At 42.1% G+C, this 25760-nt stretch overlaps 1 protein-coding gene across 1 annotated transcript in view; it reads right to left on the bottom strand.

Annotated features, from left to right (window-relative positions):
- LOC124795924 (methyl farnesoate epoxidase-like) overlaps positions 1–25760 on the bottom strand; it is a 416805-nt gene that overhangs the window by 61424 nt on the left and 329621 nt on the right. Inside the window, 2 exon segments of the mRNA XM_047260004.1 lie at positions 18190–18307; positions 22725–22905. Of these exon segments, the coding sequence (XP_047115960.1) occupies positions 18190–18307; positions 22725–22905 (299 nt within the window).

Below are 25760 nucleotides of genomic sequence, written 5' to 3'. Positions count from 1 at the left end.
TCCAGATGGCTCTCATCGAATACTGCAATTCAAATGAAGAATGGGTTTAATGTCTCATTGACTTGAGGTCATTAGAAACAGCACAAGCCCAAATTGTGTCAAGGTTGACCTCTTGAATGGGAGTCCACTGTGATAACCACTGCATCACCTCACTCGGTCATGCTGTTTGATCATATTGGTGAAAGCATGTCAACTACACAGAGCTCTGATATCCATAGAATTCTGTCAAGCCTTTGACAGATTCAGCCATTTATCCATTATGGAAGTGTTGATATAAATGAAGATCCTGCAGTCCTAAATTGCCATGGTGATGCGGTTACCTCATGGAGCTACCTCTAAAGTGCTTTTTAAAGGCCAGTGGGCTGTGTACCATACTATTATGACATTAATCTGACAAGAATGTCCCTTATCCACGATGATATGTGCATTGGCCCTGAAACCACTTCTTAGCGGCCTTTGCCAACTCTTGACAGGACTTAACGATATGGGGACACATTTCTCAGTGCAAGGAGTATGGAGACGACCTATTACTGGTGATTTGGACTGGCTACCAAACATTTTCGGCATTGGTTGGAATTAACAGATGTACTACCACTACAGATAGGGGTATGGAAATTGACAAATTGGTCACCTGAATATTGTTGCTGGACTACCTGTGATACCGATGCAGTCTTGGAGATACGGGACAGTGTAAAGTGTCTGGGGATCGTGTTCATGAATGACATAAGACACATCAGATTCAACATGTTGCTGCTAGCTGATCAGAATGGTGTCAGAGCGAATGGCTTGTGTGCCTTAGAGAATATTTAGCGGGTTGCCTACATGAATACCTATTTTACATCACATAACTCCCTATGCACAGATTCTTCTGATGGTGCAGACATCACTCGATGCATGCTGGTAGCCTTAGTGTATTTCGCCAGTACTCTTCAAGACTGATTACAGTGCCCTGACCGTACCCACTGTTAGAGGAGGCCTCAAACTTTTACACATTCATCATCACATGATGGCACTTCATATCAGTCAGATGTTGAAGACATGGGGTACACAACAGCGAATGTGTCGGAATTGTTTCGAGACGAAATGGCACCAGGTTCCCTACTTGTCCCATTGATAGTGAAGAACATTTCTGAACTATTTCATCATATCAGAGATTTTTTCCTTGAATGTAGGTATTTTATGGCAGATCTGCTGGCCAATAGACCGGCGACAGCACATAACATTTACTGCATACTCACAAGCAGGCACTTCGCAAACCCTGTAGAAACATGGAACTTGCTGATCCGCTGGCTGGTGATATGGTGGACAATTCACCACACAACACTTGACATGGAGACATGAACAATGTTGTACTTGGCAGTTAATGATAAACAAGTCACCAGATGCCACCTCCACGCCATCAATATGCTGAACTCCTTATTATAGCAGTTAAGTCCGGCTGGAATTCAAAACACTCACAGTCTTATGTGTGCCCGACCTGCGGAAGTGTGGCATCTAGTGACTAACATGCCTGCCTTTCTTCTCCACACAAGACAACAAGTCTTTGATCCTATGATTGTTATTTTTTCTGAACAGAACTTACTAGCCATGCACCAAGATGAATGCAATGACAAAGCTATGAGCTCAAGCAGTGCATTATCTGCTTTGCGATGACCTGAAGTATCTGCTAGACTTCTGCAACCTTGTGTACAGATGTTTTTTTTGGAAATTTGTGGTAAGGTCTTATGGGACCAAACTGCTGAGGTCATCGGTCCCTAAGCTTATGTTCTACATAATCTAACTTGAACAAACTTGCACTTTGGACAACACACATACCCATGCTCGAGGGAGGACTAGAACCTCAGGTGGAGGGACCTGCATGGACAAGAAGCCTCAGACCATGTGGCTACCCCACGCAGCTGCACAGACGTCAAATGGCAGTTGTGTGTAGCCCCAAATACCAACGATATTTTTTTTTCTTAATTCCTGGGAAGTGCGCTACAAGGTCCCCCACACAGTTGAAACGTCCCAGATGTGAGAAGCTGATGTTGATCATGATGAAGAGGCATATGGTGATCATGATGAAACTGTTACCTCCTCCAGTTCTATGGGATTATGTGGCCAGAGGTAGATGCACTGGAGAGGACTGCTCTTATACTAACCCACCAGCAGAGATTTTCTTTCCTTCTCTCTTTTCCTTAGTTATTCGAGAGCATGTCTAATTTCCTTAGTGGAGAGCACCGGTGGATGATTAAAAAAATCAACTGGCGTATTTTGCTTAATCTGGGTTGTTTCATTTTCAAAAGTGTTTTGATTTCTCTTCTACTTTTCAGTTAAAAAATAGTGGATCTGTGAAACAGGGTTCATGATATTATTTTCTGTTTGTGAATTTATTTCTTTAATTAAGATTGCAATTAGCCATTCAAACAATTACTTCATGTGGTGTCATTCACTGGAGTGAATGGAAACACCTTATGAAGAAAAAAAATCATTCCTAAATGAAATTTGAGTTATTCTCTTTTCAAAAGCTTCTTCTACTTTTGAGCAGAAGAAAATAAAAAAAGAAAACAGAGCCTTGTAACAGGGTTCATGATACGAAAAATAAAATAAAATAAAATAAGGTAAACAGGAGACCTGGGATCGAATCCTGCTCTGGCACCAATTTTCAACTTTCCCCACTGAAGTAACCCAATGACCACTTTAATTCTTTTGTGTCTTGATTGATAGTGGCTGCATAATCAAAATATATTTTGTTCTTTTGGATGCCTCCATGCACGTACATATATTGTTTTAAGTTTGAGTTATAGTTCCTCTGTATGCATCTGTCCTGAGCTTAATGTTTCAAGTTCCTCATAGAGACATGATGCTACTGCCTCTTTATTTAGTTTGTTGAAAATATAAATCTTTCAACTTGTTTTAGTTGGCCTTTACGCTTTGGTAATCATAGATGCTATAACTGCTTCGTGATCACTGATACCAATGTCAATGTGGTCTTCTGTAATTGAGTCAGATCTACTTGTATACATTAGGTCCTATCTACAGGGCGTCCATATTTAGAGTCCCTGTTTGAAAACGCTATAGAACAAGAACCACCGCACAGAATGACGTCACATCTGAACAGCATATTTTTTGACACAGGGGTAAACGTCATGCAACAAACAAAATTTGATGAAAATTTGACCAATAAATGTGCACTGTAAGCTGTAAGCATCAGAATACACGCATCATATCTGTTGCTCATTTTACGTCTGAGACGCCTAACATGACTGCCTCCATGAAGGATCGTGTGCTGCTGCTACAGCTCTTTTACAAGAATGAATGGGGGATGCGCGGCAGTAGCCCTGCAGATGTTCCAGACACTAAGTGGTATGAAAGAAGGCTGTGACCGGATGTCTTCTGAGGGTCTGGAGAAACTGATTACAAAATTCGAAAAGATAGATTCTTTTGAAATGTAGTGTGGCAGAAGGAGGAAAGCATTTGTGCGACAGCTGTCAAAGAAGTGGCCACAGGACTGTAGGTGGGATCGAAAGGTGGTGTGCAAACATGTAGTGCATGGGGAATTGAACAAACGTTGGAGAAGACAGCGAGCACGGTGCATAAAATCCTACGAAACATTCTGCATTCCTATCCATACAAAATCACTCATTTTCAGCAGCTGCTTCCTGCTGAGCTGCCAGCAGGACAAACACTCACTATGGCATTTCTAGCTCACTTGCAAAAGAACAATGAATGGCCATGAAACATTCTGTGGACAAACGAAGTCCACTTCCATCTCTAGCAACATGTCTATGTGCAGAAATTCTGAATATGGCCAATGGAAAATCTGCAATCAGATCATCCAGTACCACTGAATTCTGAAACGGTGACTGTTTGGTTCTGATTAACGGCATCGTCTATCGTAGGGTCGTGTTTATTCGAGGAACTGAGTCCTGCACGTCCTGTTACATGTACTGTCTTGGGTAAATGCCTTTTACAGACAAACATCATTCCAGTTCTTCAGCGGTGTGTGGATAGGAACATATTTATGCAAGACGGCGCTCCTCTACACATTGCACAACCAGTGAAGCGGCTGCTGTAGAGGCATTTCGAAAATTCTAGATTATCAGCCATCATTACCCTGCAGCCTGGATGTGCAGATCACCTGTGTAATATGGAAAGGGTGGCAACACCCCACTTTGCATTGTTGCCAAATTTATTCAAGATAGCTGATCCAAGATGGCGGCTATAGATGTGGCAATGTTGCAGTGACGTCATGGTCGGAATTTCAAATTCTGGCGAGAAATAAGTCAACTGCTGAGGGTCTGGAGAAACTGATTACAAAATTCGAAAAGATAGATTCTTTTGAAATGTAGTGTGGCAGAAGGAGGAAAGCATTTGTGCGACAGCTGTCCCCCATCTGGAAATTGGCAGTAAAAGGACACAGTGTGTGCTGGGCTGCTGGATAGGGCGGACATAAGACTTTAATTTGCATGCATTGCTCCCATCCCCTTCCATCCCTAACAGGAAATTGGCAGGAAAAGGTCTCACACTGTGTTGGGCTGCCAGATAGGTGGGATGTGTATATGCATTGTTTATTTAAACAATTTGAATTGTCATAGGCAGTAGCTCAATCCAGTGTGTTCACCACGAGGTCTGGAGCCAGAGATTTAGTTCACAGCATTGCCACTGAAGGGTGCTGTTGTCCCTCCCCCTCTCAACTCCCATGATATAACCCTGGACAGCCCTCTGGGAAAAAAAGACAGGAAAAGGACTCAGTCTGTGTCTAGCTGCTGGACTGGGAAGATGGACATAATTGTTTACTGTGTTCAACGGACGAGATGTCTGTACTGGTGAAGGAGGAGTGTATTGGAATCTGAGGAATGTGTGAATAACAATGATATTTGGTGAAGACAAATACGCTTCATGAAATAATGAAGACGGGGCTAAGCTACGCTTCACAACTCACGCTGATAAATTCAAGTGCTGTAACTGTAGATCATTCGTTAAAAGTCGATTCAGTCAGTTTTCCAAAGTGCAAGAGGCAAGACGCTCACCCCCAGTCTCTGCACCCTGCTGGAATAAAGGCAACGCGCTGGCTTACGACACGGCCATGGACCGCACTGGCTTACATCATGGTTACACGGTAGCTGAAGGGCCGCACGCTAAGCACGTCCTGTCGCTTTAGAAATACCCGTGGCCTTCCTCCTTCCCATCCCCGGTGCACGGATACCCTTTGTCATTGAACACGAACTGCTTCAGGAGTTACTACATCTGGTGTTGCGGAATATTGTCTCATAATAACTTGATGATATGACAAGAACTAAATCTACCACAGCGCAAAGAGAGAGAGAGAGAGAGAGAGAGAGAGAGAGAACTTTGCAGATGACGTGAGAACAAGTAAACGGATCGGGGCACAGTTGTGAAACCATGCCTGAGACACTTTGCGCACTTCTGTGGGAAATTCACTTGTCTTCGAGCACGAGCTGCTTCAGAAGCTACTAAATCCAACTGAATACGTCTCTAAATATACTTTCAAAAGAGATCGCTGCACGATAGTTTGCCTCAATTTTGCGAGGTATACCGTCACACAAGAACACTGACTCTAAAAAAATATTGCTGCACACTAATGAAACCTCCCTGAGACACTTCATACGCTTTTGTGCGAAACAGATCCTGAAACCGATATCATCTGCAATATCTGATTTGACACGCCAAAACGATGATACTTGGAAGTCGAAATAATTATTTCTGTAGCTCTAAAAACAGGACCCTCACCACTTTTCGAGTTTTAGCTGCTAGTTTGAAGGCGCTGCGAGTAGGGTTGCCAGATTTCAGTGAGGAGAAAATGAGAACTTATTTATCGACACTAATATTTTTTTGAAATAATTATATTTACTGCACATTTTCTTCATAATACACTCAACACAATGAACAGGAGTACTATTCAGTTGAGCATGCAATTCTCAACATTTTTTCATTAGACAGTATTGTCTCATAAAAGTCAATGCAACTTTCGTCGCAGTTGAAATAAGTGTACAATTCATTTTTTATTAGATCAACTGAACACCTGTTTCGCTCACATCTCCATTTAATGTTCATAATGGAGAAAACTGTGCGAGTGCATTTGAAGGAAGTATCTCAAAATAAATGTAACTAAAACACTTCACAACTTTGATGCGCCAATCATTTCTATAATGTAGACCCATCTCTGTGGTATTGTCATAGTAGCTAACTTTGCTTTCAAATGAGCATTTTCTCCCTCCTCCCCCCCCCCCCCCAACCAAAAAAAAAAAACAACACACACCATAGCGACCTCTGAATACATATTTTCTGTACTAAGGAAATCAACTATACAAAGTGATTTGGCTAATTTCAAGATATTTTGAAACTCAGGTTTTTTTCAGGTGATATGCAATCCATTTAGGATAACATGTTACTCTCATCAAAGTCAAACGATTTATTTAAAATTTTCAAGCAGGCTTCATATATATCCTTCCTGTTGTGTTTGTTTTTCAGCTGGAATCAGGTCCTCCAACTTATTTAGCAACCGTTGCATCTTATAACCAAACAGATCACTTATCCTATGTTCTAAATCCATTTTTATTTTCTCCATTATGCGATATACTTCACAGGTCGTCAGTTCACTTTTTTCGGTGCAGCCTTCGAAAAAATGTCAGTTAAGTGCAAGGAAAATTACATATATAATCCCACTAAAATAAGTTGTTTTCCTGAAGCAGACCCACCTGTCAGGTTGTTTTTAACGAAGCTGGGGCAATCATCTAGACTAGAGAAGTATGATATAATTGCAGTAAGATTTTTCAACAGTCTATCTATGGCAGGCTTTAGGCTTAACCACCTTGTAAGTACATGTCTTAACAAAGCTTTGTATTCTGTATCAAAAAATTGAAAGAAATCTCTCAGCTGAGATACCCTTTTCACTGAATTTCTGAAATAGTTCAATCTTGATTACTAACATTTCAATGTCTGTTCACTTAGTGTTCATACTAAATTTACAGCAATTGTGGACTATGTGCGCAGCAATTTGATTTCACTATATGATGATTATTCTTTTTTAAGTGAACGTAAACTGAGTTTTTCTTCCCATAGTTTGCATTTGTATAGTCTGCAGTAAAACTTGAAACCTGGGACAAATTCAACTCTTGTTTTGGAATCCTTTCCAAGATCTTTCTTCTCTTCGTGGGATTTGTCATACTCCCATACATTTTGAACGCACTACTCCCACAAAGAAATAAGTTCTAAGACGTAAAACATACGATGTCTTGCGATAGTGTTGAATCTGCTCCGTAAATGAACAAATCAATTTGCCTTGTAGCATGGATTGGAAGCACAACTTGTTCACAAAAAGAAAAAAATTCTGAGGGGGTGTGGTGTTGGGAGAATAAGACGCAAGTCCGTCACGCAGTGCCAGTACTACACTCTCTCTTAGAAACCGGTGTCAGTTTGTACCCAAGCAAGGCTCCAATTGGAGTTGATAGTTTCATGTTAAATGATGGTGGTTTTTTGTTCCTAATCCAGCAACATAGACAATTCGGAATTAAAAAGAGCTAGCAATAAAATTTAAATTTTGGGTATAAAAGCAACAAACCAAAACAATCATTTTGCAATGGCTACAATGTCAAGTTCTGTGTTGAATCGCTAAGGTTGGCAGCGACCGACATAAAACATGACCAGGCCAAAGTCGACCAACCTCTACCGGGCCAGAACTAGGCAAACCTAGTTGATCACCTTGTTAATAGACTGCACACAACGAAGTTCTCCATCTGACGTCACATCCGTCTCACTCTAAGTCTCAGGTGCCATCAGATGTGCGCCCCAGCATGAGAAACGTAATCTGCACTGTAAAATTAGGTACTGGAAGATTAAAAAATATAAGTGATTATGCCTCGTGTACAAAATCGGAACATTTGGAGTACAGTTGAAGGTTTGTACAGTACATGGAACAATACAGGAAAATTCGTTATTGTTCCAGCTTAAACCACACGCCTAGTACCCTAGCTGCTAACACATTGGACTCACATTCCAAAAGACGACGGTTCAATCCCGCATCCGGCCATCCTGATTTAGGTTTTCCGTGATGTCCCTAAATCGCTCCAGGCAAATGCCGGGATGGTTCCTTTGAAAGGGCACGGCTGACTTCCTTCCCCATCCTTCCCCAATCCGATGAGACCGATGACCTCACTGTTTCGTCTCCTTCCCCATACAACATAACCCAAGCAACCCAACCTAACCCTAGCTGCGAGAGAGAGAGAAAAATTTCTAAATACTACAGTAGCTTTCCTGAAACGTTGTGTGGGCATACTTATATTTGCTGCTGCTGGAGTCAGAGACGTTATTTTTCAATCACTTCTCGAAGCGCACACTGGTGTCTAAGCACAGAAGGGAAAATCAAAACAATAACACAAACAGAATTCGAAGCACTGTCCTACACACGAGAAAAATGCCTGGAATTGTCGGTGTCCTACAGCTGCTGGCCTGCAGATGCTCTAAAGCCACAATGGCGATGCCGGAAAACAGACAGCTTCCCGCTAGAGGAGGATGATTCAAATGGTTCAAAAGGCTCTGAGCACTACGGGTTTAACATCAGAGGTCATCAGTCCCCTAGAACGTAGAACTACTTAAACATAACTAACTTAAGGACATCACGCACATCCATGCCCGAGGCAGGATTCGAACCTCCGACCGTAGCGGTCGCGCGGTTCCAAACTGAAGCGCCTAGAACCGCTCGGCCACCGCTGCCGGCAGAGGAGGATAGTTTGCTCGGACGTGTCCCTGAACACTCGCACAAAGAAGGCATCATGTTACTCTCAGACGTAATGGAACCTTCAGTAGGCACCTTACGCCCGTCTTGTTCGAACCAGTCTGTACAGGCTCCTATGCCCTGCACAAAGAATGTCTTGTGAATGGAGTATTCTGATTGGAACTTACTTAATTTACCTGCTAAATTGCTGCTGCTGCCGGTGTGGGAACACTGTCCGCCATTTATTTCTGCAGACAGACAAATAACGAGACTTTAAGCGTCAAAACTATTTAGTACAGACCGAAAAAAAAACATACAGCAGCCATATTGCACTGACAGTTAAATCCTGCAAAAGTGGTCTACAGATCATGAAATATGGAAATTATCATCAAAGACACTTCCTCAATTAAACTGCTGTGCTACTGTAGAGGAAGGCTGGGATATTTCAGCGTGAAACCGATCTCCAACCACATACCATATCGATTTAATAGCAAACAGAAGTCGTATCCTGTACCACACACAATCATCACTTCTACATTTTGCATATAGCTATAGACCACCACACACTCGTAAATCTTGACGGAAAACACGTATAAATTGAGGGAGAAATACGCCGAAATGCGGGAGTACTTGCACATCTTTATCTTGTTGCACACATACAAGACTTGCTAAGTACCAAGAGAAGACATTCATGAATTCCTGCATTCAGCGTATTTCTCCCTCAGTTTATACATTTTTTCCGTCAATTTTTTCGTGATTTTATGTCGCCTATGCTGACGCCGTCATGACATCACTTCGTGCCGCATATTCTAAAATTGCTTGTAAATGTTGTAGGTAGTATAGACGTAAATGCCGTCCGCTGCGACCGAGCGATTCTAGGCGCAGCTCCAACCTACACTACTGACCATTAAAATTGCTGCACCAGGAAGATGACGTGCTGCAGACGGGAAATTTAACCGACAGGAAGAAGATGCTGTGATATGCAAATGATTAGCTTTTCAGAGCATTCACACAAGGTTGGCGCCGGTGGCGACGCCTACAACGTGTTGACACGAGGAAAGTTTCGAACCGATTTCCCATACAGAATCAGCAGTTTACCGGCGTTGTCTGGTGAAACGTTGTTGTGATGCCTCGTGTAAGGAGGAGAAATGCGTACCATCACGTTTCCGACTTTCATAAAGGTCCGTAGCCAATCGCGATCGCGGTTTATCGTATTGCGACATTGCTGCTCGCGTTGGTCGAGATCCAATAACTGTTAGCTGAATATGGACTCGGTGGATTCAGGAGGGTAATACGGAACGCCGTGCTGGATGCCAACGGCCTCGTATCACTAGCAGTCGAGATGACAGGCATCTTATCCGCATGGCTGTAACGGATCGTGCAGCCACGTCTCGATCCCTGATTCAACAGATGGGGGCGTTTGCAAGACAACAACCATCTGCACGAACAGTTCGACGACGTTTGTAGCAGCATGGACTATCAGCTCGGAAAGCGTGGCTGCAGTTACCCTTGACGCTACATCACAGACAGGAGCGCCTGCGATGGTGTACTCAACGACGAACATGGGTGCACGAATGGCAAAACGTTATTTTTTTCGGATGAATCCAGGTTCTGTTTACAGCATCATGATGGTCGCATCCGTGTTTGGCGATATCGCGGTGAACGCACACTGGAAGCGTGTATTCGTCATTGCCATACTGGCGTATCACCGGGCGTGATGGTATGGGGTGCCATTGGTTACACCTCTCGGTAACCTCTTGTTCGCATTGACGGCACTTTGAACAGTGGACGTTACATTTCAGATGTGTTACGACCCGTGGCTGTACCCTTTATTCGGTCCCTGCGAAACCCTACATTTCAGGAGGATAATGCACGACCGCATGTTGCAGGTCCTGTACGGGCCTTTCTGGATACAGAAAATGTTGGACTGCTGCCCTGGTCAGCACATTCTCCAGATCTCTCAGCAATTGACAACGTCTGGTCCATGGTGGCCGAGCAACTGGCTTGACACAATACGCCAGTCACTACTCTTGATGAACTGTGGTATAGTTTTGAAGCTGCATGGGCAGCTGTACCTGCACACGCCATCCAAGCTCTGTTTGACTCAATGCCCAGGCGTATCAAAGCCGTTATTACGGCCAGAGATGATTGTTCTGGGTACTGATTTCTCAGAATCTATGCACCCAAATTGCGTGAAAATGTAATCACATGTCAGTTCTAGTATAATATATCTGTCCAATGAATACCCGTTTATCATCTGCATTTCTTCTTGGTGTAGCAAATTTAATGGCCAGTAGTGTAGGTTGGAGACACACCACAATGCGGTAGCAAAATCCTCATCCTTTGGAAACATTCCACAGTGCTGCAAAGCTCTTCCACTTTCTGTATGTAGTGGCTGTCTTTTATTTACAATCATCTAGTGTGTGTGTTGTGGGAGGAAGTTTCGTTTGGCTTTGGCATTACACATCATGCACTATTGGGCGAACTACGACAACATGTTCCTATTTCCACCGAAACCTCTAAACATGGTCCTGTTGTGCTAACTCAGTTCACTCTTTACTACCCAGTTTGCAGAAGGTGGTAGATGTTACACTCTCTGACTTCTGTTCAATTCTGACTTAAACTGGAACGATCACATGGACAAAGCTACAGAGACTAAGGAAGAGCTACAAGATGCATAGGGGTACCTAAAAAAACATGTTGAAGTTTTACTGTAGCAGGTAGATTCAGAAAAGGTGACTTGTTTCGAGATATGAGGGTGCCACGAATATGATTAACTAGTGGCTGTAATCATTAAAAGAATTTTTCATATGATCCAATGCACGTATGGGGTTGAATGGAAAGGCTTGATTCCAAATCGCAGACAGCATTTCTACTAGAAAGCGTATCACTATTTTGTACTTTTCTTACGACCACAACCTAGCGCTGCATTCTTTTTTTAAATGATTCTCTGTCATGATATTGAGATAGAAGGTGTTACAAACACTGGAGAAATATGTGGCGGCGGAATGAGCCAAATCACTTTCTTAATCCAGTGATTTTATTAGCTTACACCGCAGGCAACGTGCACCTGCACTTTTGAGCTGTTGATACACACCCCAGCGATCACCATCTATATCAGGGGTTCTCAAACTTTTAACCTCTGCCCCCCCCCCCCCTCTCACAAGGAAAATAGTATCAGGCCCCCAGCCTTTTGTTATAAAATAGTCATATTTTAAATTTTTTCCTTATTATGTTTCCCGAAGTCGATTTAAAAGGATTTTACGTAGCAGAAAGCAAAATTATTATAATGAAAATATGGAACAAATTTTTTACCTTGACCACATTTTCATTTATTTGGGAACCGTGACATGAAAATTATTTAAAATTCAGCAAACAAGAATTACAAGAGCAATAAAAATTTAAATTAAAAAGTTCAGTGTGATGGGTGAGCTTGATTTTGAGAACAATGTTTCTCAAGACTTGGAGGAATAGCAGAAAGAGTCTATCGAAGTTTTTTGTTTACATTTAGCTTTGAACAGTAGTTCAACTCCGTAGATGACACAGCTGAAAAACCCAGACTCGTGCAGTACGTTGTTGCGAAAGGAATCAGGATCTTCATTGGATTTTGGCTTAGCGTTGGGAAGCCCTTGCTCAAGTGTATTCAAAATTCGAACAAAGGCACTTCATTAAATTTACTTGTCATGTAAGTATCACAATTGAGTTCAATAACTTGTTCTTGCTCTTTTATATTTACAGATGATGGTCGAGGATCATTTTATGAATGGATTTTTAATCTAATTAAATTTATCGAAATCATTGCTGAAATATTTCTCGAATTGAACTTTTAATGTTGCAAAATGATGAAGAAAGTAAGCTTTTATCATTTTAGAAGTATCATATTATCTGTATCCTCTAACAGTGACCCTATAGTACGGATCATATCTAGTATGCCACTCTCCATTCGGTTTTGCTGCAGCTCTAATTTCTTTATAAACGTCTTCACCTTTTCGTTTCAAGATAGTACAGTAGCCTGATTACCTTCAAGTGAAGTGTTAAGAATATTTCGTTTCTCAAAAATATCAGTGAGGTAATCCTTTTTAAATAAAAAATCTCAGTTGCTGAAACAGTCTGCCAAAGAGTGACTTCTCTCCGTTAAAAAGTAGAATACCTCATCCCTCAGTTCAAAGATTCATTTCAATACTTTACCCCTTGAACGTCATCGAACATTACTAAAAACAGAGCAACTGGGTGTGTTCAGAAAAGCCATCTCCTCACGCAGCACTTTAAAAAGCCTCGAATTTATAGATTTTGCTTTAATAATGTCAAATGTTTGTATAACCGTTTGCAGAACATCATGAAGTAATGGACGAAGTTATTTAGCGACTAGAGCTTCCTGATGTATCATGCAGTGAGTCCATACAGTATCAGGAGCTACAGTTCTAACTTTCGCTTGCAATACACCATGAGTACCAGACATTGAGCGAGCTCCTTCTGTGCATACTCCAATGCACCTATTCCATGAAATACCGTTTTGATTTAAAAAAGTATTGAACATACCAAAAAGGCTTTCAGCTGTAGCTGTTTTCAGTATCGGTTCACAGAAAAGAAACCCCTCTCAAATGTTAAATTCATCAAGGAAAGGAACATAAGCAATCAAATGAGCATCTTTGTGAGTATCAGTTGCTTCGTCCACCTGAAGTGCAAAATAGTTGTTGCGTAATTTATCGATTAACTGCTCTAGTAAATCGTCAGAAATGTCTAAAATACTTCTATGCACCGTGACATTAGAGTCAGGAATACTTTTCAGCTGTTGAACGAATGAGTCGCCAAACATTGTTGACATCAATCGCTGCTGGTAAAACCAGAGTTTCTGCAACCGTGTGTGGTTTCTTGCATTTAGCAATTGTATGAGGAATCTGGTAAGAGGCTAAAAGGCCCTTAGACGTCACATTCATAGTTCTAGCAAAGTTCTTCTGGGTAGATAATAAAACATTTAGTTTCTTGATAAAAAAATCTTTTGGTTTTAATATTAATTCAGGATGTTTGGTTTCAAGATGTCTCTTTAACTTGTTAGGTTTCATGCCGTCAGCAGCTAAAATCGTTAAACAAACTACACACTGCGGACTTTCTTCACCATTGATTGTCCTTCCCCTCTGCCAGTTGACGGACCGCTGCTGTCTTGATGTTTGTCAGTAATCAGGAACCGCTTCATACTGCAGTCAAGTCTTCCTCGCAAAGTCGTCGCTATAAGGATGCGTTGTGATACATGAGTGAAACCTTGCACTGTGCGGGATAGTTACAGAAACAGTAATAGCACAGGCGACAAAGGGTATTCCGCTGACTATCGAAGGAAGCAACGCCACCTAGGAACAAAGCCTACTCAGTTCGCGGGTGTAGGCTTTGTTCCTAGGTGGCGTTGGAGGTAGTCTCGCAGCTCGACCGATCATTGGAAACAATGCTGACAATGTTTGACGGCGGTTTCATGTCGTCGACCACGTCTGGTTTTAACACCGACGTCTTGCGAAATTCAAACCACATCACTGGCATGTCGTTTGTTCGACAAAAGATACACCTAATTGTTTATTACTAAGAACATATTTTTTCTCCTAATATAACGCGCCTCCCTTGCACGCCATACGCACCGCCCCCTCGGGGTCGCGACCCACTGTTTGAGAATCACTTATCAATATTTAAAGTCGCGGTATTTGTGTGGAAGACCACTTCATTCGGAAGCAGTACCATATTTTGATTTATAAAGCGTGTATAGTTTTTAACATGGACATCGTTAGCAACACTTGTCTGCGCCAGTAGAACGAGGACTGCTTGTGACAGTAACACAGTTGTTGCAATAGTGTTTTCTTAATAGCTGGTCTCTTATAAGACGATTACGTGTCTGGTCCTAAAACACACTGCTATCACTCGCAAGAAAATCAAATGAGACATCTCCATCCATTGCAAATTTTCACTCTATATTGTTTGGTATCACCAGCATTCAGTTATTGGCCAAGTACTTTACTTTGTAGGGGATGTGTGATAGATTCGCTGTGATCAGCTGGCTTGTAAAGTATGTGTGTGTTTCTACATGTGCAAAGAAAAATAACTATGTTTCTGTTGTAAGGAAGGTAAGGATTTGATATGGAAAACTATAATAACCGCAAGGAGAATGAAAGAGGTTTTTAGGTGAAAAGTTATGTTCAGTCATAAGAATGCCATAGATATTTTTATTTCCAGAGCCGAGGTCGTTGGGAGGTGGTGTTTCCGATACTTCGCTCATTGTCGAATGTCATCAAATAGAGACTGCATTCGTAATATTTAATTGTAAGTACACTGACAAAATATATGTGGCTGGTTTCTTAGGACGATTCTGCCTGGCGTGTGAGGAGTGCATATCGGCAGGGACCGGTGGCCAGAACAATCGACATTTCTGGCTTACGGTGGGAGGTGCCCAGACTGGAGAAGCCGACAGGGGTACAGGAATGTGTCTGACCTAAAGCCGTCGCCATCCAGGTGGGTGAATAGTGAACTAATAGTCAGTATGTGTTGGGCGATCATATGTGATGGAAATTTGAGAAGATTCAATACGGGCGTGTATGTTTGCGCTGGACAGTTATTCCCTCCCATGTAAATAGTCCAGTTGACTGCTTCTACACATATCCCATCATTATCATTATTTGGTTGAGAGAACAACGACTGTGGTGTGTGTTGTGTGCATCTAGATGGTGAAAGACAGCTGGAAGACGTTTCCTGGTTCTCTAGACATGAGAAACACCTTAGTTGACTGTGTAAATTTGCAATCTGTTATATCACTGACATTAGTGGAACTACCAATTTCCTAAATTTTTTCGGGTTTTCACGTAAAGGTCTTCGCAGGCGGGGTAAGTTTCTACCTCTTGCACCTCGCAAAAGTTTCGGGTATGTAGAGAAATGATTTCCACTCTTTATCTTCGGAATTATACTGTGCAAGTGATACTGCTATGCAAGCGATGTCCCTATGTGCTTGATATGGAGAACTATCGTGTAAAAGGTTTGATGTTCTGGCAAGCCATGTGAAAATGTATATGTTCTTGTAATCCGAGAGCGGGCATGGATGTGTGTGATGTCCTTAGGTTCGTTAGATTTAAGTAGTTCTAAGTTCTCGGGGACTGATGACCACAGATGTTAAGTCCCATAGTGCTCAGAGCCATTTGAACCATTTTTGTAATCCGAGAGTATGGATACGGTTGTGGAAAGAAGCATGGCAGTAATCTAACAAGCAAGCAGGTCAGGGACGGAAATAGTAACGCCTTTGTGCCGAGGAGAACCAGCCCAGCCTTCGTACAACAGTTCGGAGAGTGAACGCTGTATGTGGAGGGCGCTCTGATCGCTCATCGGGCCGATGTGTGTGCAGGAGCAGTTGACTCTTGACAATTGGGCATGATATGACCGACCGATCTCGCGGGAAATATCTAGTGCTGCGAGGGCTATGAACATTGCATGTGCTTATATATGTACGAGAGTCTGGTGGTTGATACTTATATGCAGGCTGCAGAAGTTGTGATTTTTTATGGTGCAAGATACATATTGTATGTTTACGAAATCGATATAGCATGTGGTGATATAATCCGGTTGGAGATCGGTTTCATGCTGAAAAAGTTTGAAGCTTTCCTCGTCAGCAGCAGAGCAGCGCAATTGCTGAAATGTCTTTTCTTCCATATTTCATGATCTGTGGACCACTTTTGCATGGTTTAACTGTCAGTACAATATGGCTGCTTTTTTTTTTTAGATCTGTATGAAATAGTTATGACGCTGAAAGATTCGTGCTGGCAGCAGCAATTTGGCCGGTTTCAAACCGAAAACTTCAAGCTTTCCTCGACAGTAGCAGATTAGTGTGATTGAGGATGTGTCGTTCTGCATTTCATGTGGTGTGGACCACTTTTGAAGGGTTTAACTGTCAGTGCAAAATGACTGCTGTACGTTTTTCTCGATCTGTAAAAAATACTTTTCCCGCTCTTCAGATAATGGTGGACAGTGCTCCCACACTGGCAGCAGCAGGAGTTTGGCAGGTAAATTAAGTAAGAGCCAGTCAGAATTCTCCACTCAGAATGCTCCACTCACAAGACTTCACGCTATACTATAGTACTATATACGTAAAAAAATAAACAATGCTGGCACAAAAACTACTGATATTTCCTTTCAAGGTTAGTATATCAACTAAAGATTCCATTTGGTAAGAACAGATAATGAGACAAAGTAAGTTTCTAATTAGTAGCTGATGTACACTATGTGATCAAAAGTATCCGGACACCTGGCTGAAAATGACTTACAAGTTCGTGAAGCCCTCCATCAGTAATGCTGGATTTCAATATCGTGTTGGCCCACTCCCTCAGGATGACGTTCATTCAGCTGCTGGAAGGGTTCTTGGAGAATGGCAGCCCATTCTTCACGGAGTGCTGCACTGAGGAGAGGTATCGATGTCGTTAGGTGAGGCCTGGCACGAAGTCGACGTTCCAAAACATCCCAAAAGTGCTCTAAAGGATTCAGGTCAGGACTCCCTGCAGGCCAGTCCTTTACAGGGATGTTATTGTCGTGTAACCAGTCCGCCACAGGCCGTGCATTATCAACAGGTGCTCAATCGTGTTGAAAGATGCAATTGCCATCCCCAAATTTCTCTCAACAGTGGGAAGCAAGAAGGTGCTTACAACATCAGTATAGGCCTGTGCTGTAACAGGATCACTCAAAACAACAAGAGGTGCAAGCCCCCTCCACGTAAATCACGCCCACACCATAACACCACAGCCTCCGAATTTTACTGTTGGCGCTACACACACTGACGGATGACATTCACCGGGCATTCGCCACATTCGCCACATTGTGTACAGTGATTCGTCACTCCACACTACGTTTCTCCGCTGTTCAATTGTCCAAACTTACACCAAACGAGGCGTCGTTCGGCATTTACCAGTGAGATTGATGTGTGGCTTTTGAGCAACCGCTCGACCATGAAATCCAAGTTTTCTCACCTCCCGCCTAACTGCAATAGTACTTGCAGTGGATTCTGATGCAGTTTGGAATTCCTGTGTGATGGTCTGGATAGATGTCTGCCTATTACACATTACGACCCTCTTCAACTGTCGGCGGTCTCTGTCCTTCAACAGACGAGGTCGCCCTGCACGCTTTTGTACTGTACGTGTCCCTTTACGTTTCTACTTCACTATCACATCGCGAACAGTGGACCTAGGGAAGTTTAGGACCGTGGAAATATCGTGCTCAGACGTATGATACAAGTGAAACCCAATCACCTGATCATGTTCGAAATCCATGAGTTCTGCAGAGCGTCCCGTTCTGCTCTCTCACGATATGTAACGACTACTGAGGTCGCTGATATGAAGTACCTGGCAGTAGGTGGCAGCATAATGCACCTAATATGGATGACGTATGTTTTTGGGGGTGTCCGGATACTTTTTATCACATAGTGTAGGTTTTGGTCTTAGTGACACAATAAATGTACAAACCACTGGCAGTCTATAGCCGTGTAGCGTGGTGTCTTCGAGTAACCGCCGAAATCCACGTATTGGTAACACGTAACACATTCTCATTGACTCCATTAGGGCAGCCATAGTGTAGACCAACCTACAAATAATAAAAGTTTTTGCCATTATTTTAGTGGTATGAATTCTCGGACTTTATTTTTGTGGGAGGTGCATCAAACCATGTGATAAAGGTCAAGGCCTTAGTTATTTATCAATCAGTCTTATTCAACTAAACTATTGCAAAAGAATGCCTTGGTAGAATTGTACTTTCAAAACAAGGAAATAAAAATATTTCAAACTCAGGATGACTAAATATCGCATTTTGTATAGCCATTTGAGCGCTAGGCTACGGATGAATAAAGTGTTGTCAAGATGTTTACTGATCATGGCATCAAAACGAAATGTGCCAAAACGGAGCCTACAGTATTCAATTAACAGCTCTCCATATTGCTTCACCAAAGAAGATCACAACACAGTTTGTAGTTTCGATCGTTACATGGATGCAGAAATGACGCGTTAGATTGTATGTAGAACTATAGATCAATCTCAGTGATGATAATCTGTTATAAAGTAAGGGACCAGCAAAAAGATTGGAGACAGTATAACAGTTTACGTTGAAATCAGAAAGAATGTCTATATTAACAATGAAGTGCAAGAATAGAAGCTATACCTTTATAAATTGCCATGCACCTATTAGTTATCATAAAAGAAGAAATCTGCAGAAAGTAAATCAGTTTAAGGGGCTTTTGGAATCTGAAATCTCCAACATACCTGAAAACAATGTTAAAATACTTCTCAGCGACTTCAATGTGCAAGTTGGGAGGGAAAAGAAATTTAAGATAGTTATAGGCGAATATCTAGCACACTTAAGAACAAACAGAAATGATGAGAAACTGATCATCATGTGTAACATGTTCAGTTAAAACTGATGTCCACACATTTTTGCAAACTGACGAGAAAGCCAACAGTTGGACACCTCCAACACCAAACCCAAGAGAATTTCAACTGGATCACACAGCCATATCTAAAAGGAATATCATGGAAATTATGAATATTAAAGTAATCAGAACTTGGGAATTTTATTCAGATCATTGTCACTCTAAGATTAAAATCAGGTCTCTCCCATCGAAACCAAAAAGTACAACCAAGAACTTAATCAGATACAACTCCATTACAGCTAATATTGCAATGCAAAATATAGAAAAATTTAGAGAAGAAACTGAGACAACAAAAAAAGTGTTCGCATGAACTCCATGTACAAATTACTATAAAGGCAGAGAAAACTTTAGGACTGGCCAAGAATAAAAGGAAAACATGGTGGAACTAAGAGGGAGTGAAATTAAATCAGACGGAAGGTCAAGGAACGATATAGCAAGCCAGATCCACCTGGAAAATGCTGCTTTTAACAAGAGAAGAAACCTTTACACATCCAGCAGCATAGCCGAACGTCTTAGGAAAAACCTCATAATGACATTTATTTCGAGTGTGCTGCTGTACGGAAGTAAACAGGGACACAAGAGAAGCAGCAAAATATAAAATAACAGCCTTCGAGATGAGGTGCTACTGTAGAATGCTCAACATTTCCTGCGTAGACAAGACATCATGCGAAGAGGGTCTCCACAGAGCAAAGGAACAGAAGCCGTGTCTCCTGAAGTTCATCAGACACAGAAGGAACACACGGGTCGGCCATCTGCTGAGACGTGATGGTGTCATTAAAAGCATCATTGAAGAGACAGTAGAAGGGAAAAATACAAGAAGCAGACCAAGACTAGAATACATCAACCAGATCATGAAGACACCAGCTGCACTACCTATACAGCTCTCAAGGGGAAGCCGAAGACAGAAATGCATGGAAAACTGCTGCTAACCAACCTGATGGCTGAAGACATAAGAAGAAGAAGATATTGCCTGACAGTGAAGCACAGAAACTGCTACATTCCCCAAAATACAAGGATAATTTTGCCCGATCTTTGACCCCTGTACTGCCATACTGACCGACGCGACTGAACACAGGTCTCGTTTACATAAAAGAAAAAATAAAAAAATGTTAGCTCCTTAGGTAGTGAATACGATTTTTCTTTCGTCGAGCAGAACCTTTCCGCTTTGGAAGAAACTATGTAATTTTCCTATAGCAAGTTGCGTTTACGGAATACAAAATCTTCACCTTCAAGAAGAAGTTTTTAGACGATTTTGTAATTCTCTAGAAAGAAGAATTTCACCAGCCTTGGTGAACAGCAACCCTCAATTGCAGAGAAGTTACGATACATTTGTTCATACGAAACGAATTTTAATTTCAAGTATAATATCCTTTTTAAGAATAGCAATTACAACTGTGTTTTAAGAAATGTAGATCTTTTAGTTCTACAGAAGGAGATATTTTCATGTTATACGATGTTAAAGAAGAAACAACAAAACAACGAAGAAGCGTAGAAGGCAAAGAAGGTGAGTGAATGGTTCAAATGGCTCTGAGCACTATGGGACTTAACTGCTGTGGTCATCAGCCCCCCACAACTCAGAACTACTTAAACCTAACCTAACCTAAGGACATCACACACATCCATGCCCGAGGCAGGATTCGAACCTGCGACCGTAGCGGTCGTGCGGTTCCAGACTATAGCGCCTAGAATCGCTCGGGCACTCCGGCCGGCCAGTGAATGTATGGGCTAAAAGGGGAGATGGGCGGCCTATATGAAAAAAAGAATAAAGGGGTAGAATGTTGGCAGCGCACGCGCCCGCGAAAGACAAACGTTCCAGGTTCGAGTGACGGTCCACCGTACAGTTTTAATACAGAATTTCATGCTTTACTTCCATAACCCAGATCAGGAAATATTCCTCATGATAGCGATTTTTTTAACTTAGTGTCGTTCTTTTGTGACACAAGGCTAAGTTTCTGCGAGAAACGTACCTTCCTCGAATAAATATTTTAATTAGATATACAATTAGTTGTCAGCAACTTTATTGATCCCAAGACTGTAAGATGAAGAATCAAGAAGAAAAATAAGAACTCTAGTTATTTCATTTTCAGAAGATGATCAGAATAGAAGTACTTCATTGTAACATACGAGTATGCTAGAAGACGGTGAAGTAAGTAATTACTAGGGATAGTTCATAAGTAATGCACACGTTGGAATTACTGTGGACTCTTTGATGTAACAACAGTGAAAATTACGTCACATGTAGTCGGGAGTTTGAGGAAGAAGCATGTGTGTTTGTTTTTTCACTGTGTACTCTAACATAAAATTGGCTAGAATTATAAATAGACCCTACAGGGGTCTCTGGTACTGTGACTGTTGAAAACCAGAGGTCGTACATCAAGACAGAAACTTTATGCGGCAAGAACCCAACAGAAAACCACAGTGCGTTAAGTGAAGTTTGTGGTGAGTTTACAGGAGACCGTAGTACAGTTTCACGTTGGGTTAATAGCTTTCGTGGTGGTCGTATGAGCATAGATGATAATCCATGATCCGGAAGACCAAAAACGTCAACAGATGAACGAAGTGAGAAACTTATGCGACATGTTCAGGAAAGAGATTGCAGTCCGATTTGTAAGGAACTCTCTGAAGCCACGGCAATTCCCTCAGCATCAGTATTCCGTATGATGACGAATGATTTGAAGAAGAGAAAAATTTATGCGAGATGTATCCCACACTGTTTTACCGCTGAAGAGAAGCAGAAACGTCTGGACATTGCAACCTTGCTCAAGCAACGATTCGTCCGTGAGTGTCAAGGATTCTCCTGTCCAGTTGTATATATTGATGAAACCCAGATTAGAGACTTTGAACCAGAGTTGAAATCGCTATCCAGTGAGTAGAGAGCCTCATCTTCTTCGTGTCCAAAAAAATTTCGACGCACTCAATCAAAGCTCAAGCAAGTGAAGATTTTTGCTTATGGTCACCAAAGACTAATCATGACAGATAGAATCCCATGTGGAACAAGCGTTACAGCAGTGTATTATCGTAACTTCACACAAAACCTGTGCAGAAAAATGTAGCAACTCAACCTCAGTTGCTCGAGCCTCGGTCACCCATTCTCCACGACAATGCTCGCCCGCATATGGGTAACGATGCAGCCCAGAAACTGCGCGAATACGGGAGGGAAGTGTTGCCGCATCCTCCCTACAGCCCGGACATGAGTCCAGCAGACTGCGGCTTGTTACCGAAATTGAAAAAAACCTATGAAATGTCACTTGTTTAATACAAAGAGGTCAAGCTTAGTACTGATGCTAGATAACAGAAAACTGAGATGACATACGAGTATGAGAATAATATTTTTAAAATAAATAACTGTACAGATAATGCAAAATATACAACAAAGAAATTCTGTAGAACTGAAAAGCGACACGATTTTTTAAAATTAATATTGTAAACGGTCAATGCTGTACAGCTAATGGTAAACTTCAAGTCATTTTTCGAAATTAAAATTGGTAGGTTAGATATGTCACAAAATTACGAATTCTAGATGTCGAGTCTCATCAATTTTCTCCTTTACGTGTAACGGTATAACGTTTATTTAAATACCTGTCTTTGTCCTCGAGTGTTGGAAATCTGTCAGTACCAACTGCTTCTTTTATCTCATTGTACACTCGTCCCTGGACATCGGGATGCCGTAACATCATAAGAAATGAAAATCGAAGAGCGTTGCTTGTTTCTTCCAAGCCAGCAACAGTCATGTCGTATAACACACTGAGAAGCTGATCCTCTGGAAAACGAAGAACAATAGAGGAAAACGAAGAACAATACAACAAACTGGTCGCGAAGAGCTTATCTAATTAAAATGCCCAAGCAAAGTCTGCAGCACCGGTGTACCTGTGAAAATATTTGGGATTATATTCAAGGGGAGCAGGGAATGAAAGAACAAGCCTTATGAAAATAACACAAATAAAAACAAATTAGTAACAAAAGTAAAGGCAATCACTTGGAAACTGCACATATGTGAAATCAAAATCTGCATCAGGATAGCATTCAATAGCATGTTGCTGTTCACCACACATTGCAACATGGTTTGATCCACTGTGGCTCACTGTCCACAATAGTTGCAGCTGAAGCTTATTTCAGTTTTCGATGGCGGCATCCCGAGTAAGATTTCCATGACTATGCACTGATAGTTTCAACTTGTTCCAAGCATGCTTTGTCGGATTCATGTCAGCAAATACCGTAGAACAGGTGCGGCCAAGGTATCAGCTTGCAGGCAATGCCCGGGCCTGAGTGCCAAAGCGCTCAGCCTCGCGTCACAGTCCCCATCGCTGCGCCGTGCAGGAGGACGAGAAACAGTGGAAGTAGTAACCGTGTCCCTTTGAATTGGTAGTACACTCGTAATGCATATGAATTGGTCTTATGATCTCATTTCTCGACAACACAGATCACAAACAAAACAAGTTTTCAGTATTAATTAATTATTTTTGGCTCTCTGAAGACATAATTTAATTTTTATTTATTATTATTTTTATTTATTATTATTTTCACACAAATATGTCGATTGAAATGTTGCAGCATTCTTGCAATCTCATGAAGACTCGGAAAATCTACCAGAGAAAAGCAATGTAGACGTCCTGGACCCAGTTTTAACGAAAGAAGATTTGTAACTAAGACTAGAATTACCTTTCAGGTCAGTCAGTTACTTCCGAGAAGGACCGAGAAAGCCGAGTGACAAGCTGGGCAGCACACGACCCGCACACGATGCACGCGTGAAGTTTGGCATGCCGCAGACCATCCCATTCAGTTGATTCCTGGTCCTAAAGGACTGTGGTTATGAGATGGGTGTTGTATAGCAACAAAATTACCCTCAATTGCGACGAGAAGAGTCCGAAATTTGTACCTGGTTGTTGTTGTTCTGGTCTTCGGTCCAGAGACTTTTTTGATGCAGCTTTCCATGCTACTCTATCCTGTACAAGCTTCTTCCTCCCAGTACCTACTGCAACCTACATCCTTCTGAATTTGTTTAGTGTATTCATCTCTTGGTGTCCCTCTACGATTTTACCCTCCACGCTGCCCTCCAATACTAAATTGGTGATCCCTTGATGCTCAGAATATGTTCTACCAACCAATCACTTTTCTAGTCAAGCTGTGCCACAAATTTCTCTTCTCCCCAACTCTATTCAATAGGTACCGGTCGAAAACATAACTAACGCAGCCCCACGCTTAATCCCTGTGACTACACGCATTGGTGCCGTGGAGCCTTCTCACTCTTCTTCGAAGACCTTCAGGCGTAAGAAAAACCCTGCAGTGATTGGTGAAGAGAACCAGAGTCGTTGATCCGCATTCAATTCCAAGTTGTCCTTTGCCCAACTTAATCGAGCACATATTGCTGAGGTGTATGTACTACTAATCATAATGGACGTTTAGAGACGATAATGAATGTGAGGAGACAAAAGCGTACAGTCTGTCTCGATGCCGTTGTCCTCTAACTATTCTCCATTAAGTATTCTCCATGCCTCCATATTCTACTTGTCCATCGTCGATTTGAAAGAGATTTTGTAAAGGAACTGAAAAAAAGGTATCTGAGTCATGTGAGTCTGTACGTTGATCTATTAAAGGTCAATTATGTTTGCCGATTGATATAGGGAATTTTTCTGGTCTGTCAAAAGGGCGATGGCCGAGTGGTTTCGGAAACGTGGGCTGCCGCAAGAGAGCTTGGACGAGGGTGCTACAGCGGGTTGGGCATCTCGCCGCGTGCTGTCGTGATGTGAAGAAGGAAGCAAGGGCCACATGACGGCTGTGGATGTCGAGTGTTAGAGTACCTACTGCAGAAACGGAGGGATCTGTACTTCAGCGAGCATGGATCCTAAGCTAATTTATAGTGGCTGACCTTCGTTGCTCACACGGAATTTGTGGGACAGAGAGCAGACTTAGTGTGAGCAAAAGTCGAATACATGTCCTTGGACGCGAATATTTTTTCGGTTGCCGGAAGGTTCCAACGCGTGTTGCGGGGCTCGAGGTGACTATTACCTTTGAATTACACTGAAGAGCCAAATAAACTGGTACACCTGCCTAATATCGTGTAGGGCACCCGCAAGAGCGTAGATGTGCCACAACACGACATTGCATGGACTCGGTTAATGTCTGAAGCAGTGCTGGAGGGAACTGACACTATGAATCCTGCAGGGCAACAATAAATCCATAAGACTACGAGGGAGTGGAGATCTGTCCTGAACGGCACGTTGCAAGGTATCCCAGACATGGTCAATGTTCATGTCTGGGGAGTCTTGTGGGCAGAAGAAGTGTTTACACTCAGAAGAGCGTTGCTGTAGCCACTCTGTAACAGTTCTGGACGTGTGGGGTGTCGCATTCTCCTGCTGGAAATGCCCAAGCCCGTCGGAATGCACAATGGGCATGAAGGATGCAGGCGCCCAGACAGAATGCTTACGTACGTGTCACCTGTCACGAGTCGTATCTAGAAGTATCAGGTGTCCCGTATCACTCCAAATGCACGCGCCCCACTCCATTACAGAGTCTCCATTACCTTGAATAGTTACCTACTGACATGCAGCGTTCATGTATTCATCGAGTTGTCTCTATACCCGTTCACGTCCATCCGCTCGACACAATATGAAACGA

Source organism: Schistocerca piceifrons, chromosome 4 (genome assembly GCF_021461385.2).
Source record: "Schistocerca piceifrons isolate TAMUIC-IGC-003096 chromosome 4, iqSchPice1.1, whole genome shotgun sequence".
Lineage (NCBI taxonomy): Eukaryota > Metazoa > Arthropoda > Insecta > Orthoptera > Acrididae > Schistocerca > Schistocerca piceifrons.
Note: the sequence above shows the minus strand (reverse complement) of the source record. Positions and strands in the feature narration are given on the sequence as shown.